General features: G+C 34.3%; 1 protein-coding gene across 1 annotated transcript in view; it reads right to left on the bottom strand.

Moving 5' to 3' along the window:
• Window positions 1-3,405: 3,405 nt before the first annotated feature.
• LOC111052553 (trifunctional purine biosynthetic protein adenosine-3) overlaps window positions 3,406-7,772 on the bottom strand; it is an 88,970-nt gene continuing 84,603 nt past the window's right edge. The window contains exons 17-18 of the mRNA XM_039441212.1: window positions 4,875-5,132; window positions 3,406-3,737 (exon numbers count right to left, since the gene is read on the bottom strand). Coding sequence (XP_039297146.1) covers window positions 3,555-3,737; window positions 4,875-5,132 — 441 coding nt within the window. The 3' untranslated portion in view covers window positions 3,406-3,554. The remainder of the gene's footprint in view (window positions 3,738-4,874; window positions 5,133-7,772) is intronic.

The raw sequence follows: 7,772 nt of genomic DNA, 5'->3' as shown, positions 1-7,772 counted from the left end.
GAAATTGTACTCCACAAATGTTTGATGTAAAACACAAATAAAATTAAGATTGTAAACCACTTTGATATGAGTGGTTGACAATATTCTAACTTCTGTATTTCATTATGGAAAAGTACCACATGACACAAAACACAACTGTACTGTAAATCTAAGAAAGATTGATTGAAAACAGACACTACAGTATGGTAGGTATGCAAAATGATTACCTGGTAGGCAATTATAAAATTCTCTGGAAGTGAAGTGGAAGTCTATGAATATTTGGCAAATTTATAAAATTTCAATTTCAAACAGATGACAAGTCAGCACATCATCACAGGTACATGCAGTATATCTTTTCTAATGTCTAAAAACAAATAAATTCAAAGTGCCTTCTGAGAACTCTAACCTGATGAAAATATGTGAATTCTATGAAATAGGATCATATTACCATAGAGAAACAACAGCGTAAGTAGATATCCCTCGGTATAGGGCGTTTATGTCGCAACTTTTACTGTTATCTCAAGCCGATTACTGTCGATTTTTACTGTTTTGACCGGGTAAGAGTGTATGAACGGCACAATATGAGAGACTACCAGCGTCATAAAGCTTCACAGGAAAGAACTACGTGGACTCGGCTTGAGATAACAGTAAAAGTTGCGACATAAACGCCCTATACCATGGGATATCTACTTATGTTATTGTTTCTCTATGATATTACCCTTTGAAATTAATAGAATGATCGATTAAAAATATTATTTTATTGATTTCAAAGGTTACTATAATTCTATTTGATAAATAAAATGAAGTAACTCTGAATTCTTATATTTTAAGAAGATATGGAGCTACCAAAAATATGTGAATATTTAATATTTTAGTGATAATAATATGAAATAACTCTTCTATATTTGGTTTTGAAGCATCCAAATTTGTAAATCTACTTAGTGAAAATAATTAAGGACTGAAAATGATGTGAAGTGAACAACTACAAGACTTGACCTATTTCGGACTATGTGTAACCTTATCTAAATTAACTCTAAGGCTCAACTGACACTTAGGCGACTCAGGTGGAGAAGAGACTGGACTCTAGTGGAGAGCATGTGTTTCCAAATGGTGACGTCGCGGAGACTAGAATCGACTGGTCTGAGTGTCACCATTTGGAAACACATGCTCTCCACTAGAGTCCAGTCTATTCTCCACCTGAGTCGCCTAAGTGTCAGTTGAGCCTAGACCACTAATTATTAAGATGTTGGTCTAGGAATTTGTAGTTGAATCAAAAAGAAATATAAACTCATCAAGTTTAACAGATTACTTATAATTATATTCGACTAATCTTTCTCAGATTGATCATACAAAACGTATTACAGAAAACACAACTGTACTGTAAATCTAAGAAAGATTGATTGAAAACAGACACTACAGTATGGTAGGTATGCAAAATGATTACCTGGTAGGCAATTATAAAATTCTCTGGAAGTGAAGTGGAAGTCTATGAATATTTGGCAAATTTATAAAATTTCAATTTCAAACAGATGACAAGTCAGCACATCATCACAGGTACATGCAGTATATCTTTTCTAATGTCTAAAAACAAATAAATTCAAAGTGCCTTCTGAGAACTCTAACCTGATGAAAATATGTGAATTCTATGAAATAGGATCATATTACCATAGAGAAACAACAGCGTAAGTAGATATCCCTCGGTATAGGGCGTTTATGTCGCAACTTTTACTGTTATCTCAAGCCGATTACTGTCGATTTTTACTGTTTTGACCGGGTAAGAGTGTATGAACGGCACAATATGAGAGACTACCAGCGTCATAAAGCTTCACAGGAAAGAACTACGTGGACTCGGCTTGAGATAACAGTAAAAGTTGCGACATAAACGCCCTATACCATGGGATATCTACTTATGTTATTGTTTCTCTATGATATTACCCTTTGAAATTAATAAAATAATCGATTAAAAATATTATTTTATTGATTTCAAAGGTTACTATAATTCTATTTGATAAATAAAATGAAGTAACTCTGAATTCTTATATTTTAAGAAGATATGGAGCTACCAAAAATATGTGAATATTTAATATTTTAGTGATAATAATATGAAATAACTCTTCTATATTTGGTTTTGAAGCATCCAAATTTGTAAATCTACTTAGTGAAAATAATTAAGGACTGAAAATGATGTGAAGTGAACAACTACAAGACTTGACCTATTTCGGACTATGTGTAACCTTATCTAAATTAACTCTAAGGCTCAACTGACACTTAGGCGACTCAGGTGGAGAAGAGACTGGACTCTAGTGGAGAGCATGTGTTTCCAAATGGTGACGTCGCGGAGACTAGAATCGACTGGTCTGAGTGTCACCATTTGGAAACACATGCTCTCCACTAGAGTCCAGTCTCTTCTCCACCTGAGTCGCCTAAGTGTCAGTTGAGCCTAGACCACTAATTATTAAGATGTTGGTCTAGGAATTTGTAGTTGAATCAAAAAGAAATATAAACTCATCAAGTTTAACAGATTACTTATAATTATATTCGACTAATCTTTCTCAGATTGATCATACAAAACGTATTACAGAAAATGTTCCTTACAAGATTTGAGAATAAACTAAATTATTAACACTAACTAGATAATAAAATATGAAGTATCATTTTTCAACTTAGACCTAAAAATATTGAGCAATCAACGTTCTTACAGCCTTATAAAAGCGAGATTAAGTGAAATATTTAATTTACTTGGAAAAGTAAATTATTTACATACATTTCCAAGCGAAAAATAATAAAATTATTATTTGCAGAGTCGAAATAAGTTACACTATTTCTGTCTCACAGCATTTTCATTGCACAAATGTTTCTTTTAACAAAAAATTCAGATAAATTGATTGATGTCCTATTATCTTTACATTGATATGAATCACATTTTTCAGTTTTCAGAAATATTTTGATAAGCCACATGTCTATGAAAACAGCTGTCTGTTCATATGACATTGGAAACAGCTGTTAATAGATCACATGACCTTCAAAACAGCTGTCTGTTCATATGACTAAAAGCTAATAAGCTGACTAAAGCTTGAAAATGTGACCTGTGTCAACCATGGGCCTGTACCAAATAAAACTGAAGAATTTGACAATATATGTGTGTTTTCATTTCAATTATCAAAACATTTGAATGATAAAAGCATTTTGCTATTTAAAAGCAAAAATATAACCTCATAAACTACCCTTTCATGTTTCAAACTATTAAGGTTTCTTCATCTTTTAGGTCGTGTTTATATTTTAGGCTCAACTGACACTTAGGCGACTCAGGTGGAGAAGAGACTGGACTCTAGTGGAGAGCATGTGTTTCCAAATGGTGACACTCAGACCAGTCGTTTCTAGTCTTCGCGACTTTCACCATTTGGAAACACATGCTCTCCACTAGAGTCCAGTCTCTTCTCCACCTGAGTCGCCTAAGTGTCAGTTGAGCCTTCAGGTTTCTTCATCTTTTAGGACGTGTTTATATTTTACAGTTTGTCTTGTGAATTTCGGGTATGAGATATTTTGATTTTGTTCAGGAACCAGCTGTGAATAGATCACGTGACCAGACGATTTGTGGCCAAATCAAGACGGAATTTTCCGGCGGCCAAATCGAGAACCGCCTGCGGGAAAATTGTGTGTTCGGCGGCGTGCACTTTCTGGGCCAAACTTTCTGCGGTGTCAGCAATATCTATTGGAACAGCCGCCTGAGATACTATCACACCGGCGTCCACTGATTCCTGCAGTTCAATAGATTGTTGAATACAATAAAAATGGAAGCGGTTACAAGGAGTATAAAAACAAAAATGATTTAAAACGAAAAGTAAAAGATTTAAAAAATGGGAATAAAAAACAGAAAATGGTAGCTTAAATAAAAATGGAGATGATTACAAAGAGTATAAAAAGGAGTATAGAAAGATGAGAAGAAAGTGAACGAATTAAAAATTGGAATGATCACAAGAAGAAGTGGTAGATAGAATATAAATGAAAATGATAGCAAGAAGAAGTGGTGAATAAAATAAAAATGGGAATTATCAAAAGGAGTTGTGAACGAATTGAAGATTGGAATGATTAAAAGGAGAGGAAGATAAAATACAAATGGAAATGATAAATGATAAAATGAATATGTGGTAGATAAATGGAAATGTCACAAGGAGTCATAAAAATAAAATAAAAATGGAAATGATTACAAGAAGTTATGAATGAATTAAGAATTGGAATGATTACAAGGAGAGGAAGATAAAATTAAATAGAAAAAATAGGTGAATTGAGTGATAGATGAATTAAAAATGGAAATGTCACAAGGAGTCATAAATAAAATAGAATGGGAATGATGACAGGCAATGGCGAATGAAACAAAAAAGGATAAGAGAAACATTTATGAGCAAGATGAAAATAATAAAGAACATCGAAAATAATAGAGGAGAAAAAACAGGAAAAAATGACAGATGGAAGTAGAGGAGAATAATTACAAATTAAGAAAACAATTAGGTGATAGAGACGTAAAAAGAGAAAACAAAACAGAGACGGAAACAGACAAATGGATGGGTAGGATATATTATCTTCTCCTTCTCCTTCTTCTATTTCTTCTCCTGTTTTCTTCTTCTTCTCCTTCTTCTTTTTATTCTCCTGTTTTCTTCTTCTTCTTCTTCTTCTTCTTCTTCTTCTTCTTCTTCTTCCTCCTCCTCTTCTTATTGTCCATGTCATCCGAGATTAGAGTTGAAAAACTTCTATTTTGATACCCATAAATACTTGAGTGTACAACCATTATGTACTAACTCAATCATAAATAGATAGGTGAATATCTATGTGTTCAATGTTATTACATTAATGTTATTTGCATTGTAAATAAATAGATAATAAATAGAATGAATTACCTCGACAAAGTGCACAGTGCACCCGGTCACCCTGACTCCGGCATCTAGCGCATCCTGTATAGCATTTGCACCCTTGAACGCGGGCAACAGAGAAGGGTGCAGGTTTAGCAGACGACCCCGCCATTTCGCCACAAAATAGCCGGTTAGAACTCGCATAAAGCCGGCCAAACACACCAGATCCACCCCGGACCAAGTTAGGGCAGAGTGAACCTTTTCCTCAAACGCCTCGCGGGTCGCGTAGAGCTTGTGGTCTATCACCTGTAGGAAGCCAAAATCGGGAAACTATTAAAATGTCGAATATAAAGAGGAAAATTGTGAATCAAATCTTTATTATTGTCATAAACAAACATTGGTTGCATGGACAAAGTCAATTGAACATAATTATACATATAGTACATAAAAAAATAAAAAAATATACATAGAATATATACAAAATAAAATATACATAAATTCTTACAGCCACATAATCTGAAAGATAGCAATTGAGAACAATAATTGACCGAGCGAAGTGAGGTCTAAGATTCAAGTCGACGGTTTGGCATTTCTCTTAATGTTTAAATGTTTATATGTTGCACATTTACGGCGAAACACGGTAATAGATTTTCATGAAATTTGACAGGTATGTTCCTTTTTAATTGCGCGTCGATGTATATACAAGGTTTTTGGAAATTTTGCATTTCAAGGATAATATAAAAGGGAAAAGGAGCCTCCTTCATACGTCAATATTAGAGTGAAAATCAGACTATAAAATCATTCATCATAAATCAGCTGTCGAGTTGACTATAAATTGTATGCCATGACGCATGAAATTCAATATCTCTATGTAACTTGGTAAAAATTAGCAGCTGTGTAGACTTAAAATGCCTTCCTCATTGCGTGCCGCATTGAATGCAATTTTTATGCACTATTAAATAGGATGCAAAGAACTTATAACAGCTCGTCTGGGCGCCTAGATGTCTTCTGGTTTTCTCGCGCTAAATTCCGGAAACTATTAAAATGTCGAATATAAAGAGGAAAATTGTGAATCAAATCTTTATTATTGTCATAAACAAACATTGGTTGCATGGACAAAGTCAATTGAACATAATTATACATATAGTACATAAAAAAATAAAAAAAATATACATAGAATATATACAAAATAAAATATACATAAATTCTTACAGCCACATAATCTGAAAGATAGCAATTGAGAACAATAATTGACCGAGCGAAGTGAGGTCTAAGATTCAAGTCGACGGTTTGGCATTTCTCTTAATGTTTAAATGTTTATATGTTGCACATTTACGGCGAAACACGGTAATAGATTTTCATGAAATTTGACAGGTATGTTCCTTTTTAAATTGCGCGTCGATGTATATACAAGGTTTTTGGAAATTTTGCATTTCAAGGATAATATAAAAGGGAAAAGGAGCCTCCTTCATACGTCAATATTAGAGTGAAAATCAGACTATAAAATCATTCATCATAAATCAGCTGTCGAGTTGACTATAAATTGTATGCCATGACGCATGAAATTCAATATCTCTATGTAACTTGGTAAAAAATTAGCAGCTGTGTAGACTTAAAATGCCTTCCTCATTGCGTGCCGCATTGAATGCAATTTTTATGCACTATTAAATAGGATGCAAAGAACTTATAACAGCTCGTCTGGGCGCCTAGATGTCTTCTGGTTTTCTCGCGCTAAATTCCGGAAAGCGTTATATGATAATTAAATCTTGTGTAAGCATGATCTGATCAAATAAATAGTCAGTGTATCAGTGTGGATGTGCTTATGGTTTGGGACGTCGTTATAACTTCGTGAGGTCTACTGTTCACAGAACTACTAGTATTATGGATAGGCATTGCAGTTCAACGAAATGGCTTCAACCGAGTAAAATGCTCTCACCTTTAACCATTTCGTTACAATAGACTTGAATCTTCTACTGTTCATATTTCTAACTTGAGATGATAGAACATTGAAGATTTTTACACCTAAATAGCTGTGTCACCTTCTCTGCGTCCTAGCAAGCCTGACCCGACTCGAATCTATCCGACCATAGAGGAACAATAGCGTAAGTAGATATCCCAAGATATAGGGAATTTATGTCGCAACTTTTACTGTTATCTCAAGCCGATTACTGTCGATTATTGTCAATTTTCACTGTTTTGTTGGAGTGATAGTGTATGAACGGCACAATTTGAGAGACTACCAGCGTCACACAGCTGCATAGGAAAGAACTATGTGAACTATCGGCTTGGGATAACAGTAAAAGTTGCGACATAAACGCCCTATAACATGGGATATCTACTTATGCTATCGTTTCTCTATGATCCGACCACCAGATCTCGTGTCATATTCATGAATTTCTCTTCTTAAATTGAATCTCTTCTTGAAGGACTTGAAAATATTACCATAGAGAAAAGATATCTTGGTACCGTACAGGTCGTTTATGTTCCAAATTTCATCATAGAGAAAAGATGGTTTGTAGAATTCATTCAAATTTTGGAAGTTCTATATCAAATTATGGTGTTGTGTATCAAGTTGAGACGGTACTGTATCATATTGTGTTGATACTGTATCATTTTATGGTAATAAAGAGAAAAGATAGCACAAGAAGATATCCCATAGTATATATGGGCCGTTTATGTTCTCCGAATACTGTCGACTACTGTCTATGATTAGTGTGTTGTTGGGAGTGTAAGAGTGTAAGAAGGGCACAGTATGAGAGACTACCAGCGTCACATAGCTTCACCAAAAACAACTACTAGGACTATCGGCTTCAGTTAACACTCACATTTGCAACATAGACACCCTATACACTGTCTATTATTAGTGTGTTGTTGGGAGTGTAAGAGTGTAAGAAGGGCACAGTATGAGAGACTACCAGCGTCACATAGCTTCACCAAAAACAACTA

This window comes from Nilaparvata lugens, chromosome 14, assembly GCF_014356525.2.
Source record: "Nilaparvata lugens isolate BPH chromosome 14, ASM1435652v1, whole genome shotgun sequence".
Classification (NCBI taxonomy): Eukaryota; Metazoa; Arthropoda; class Insecta; order Hemiptera; family Delphacidae; genus Nilaparvata; species Nilaparvata lugens.
Note: the sequence above shows the minus strand (reverse complement) of the source record. Positions and strands in the feature narration are given on the sequence as shown.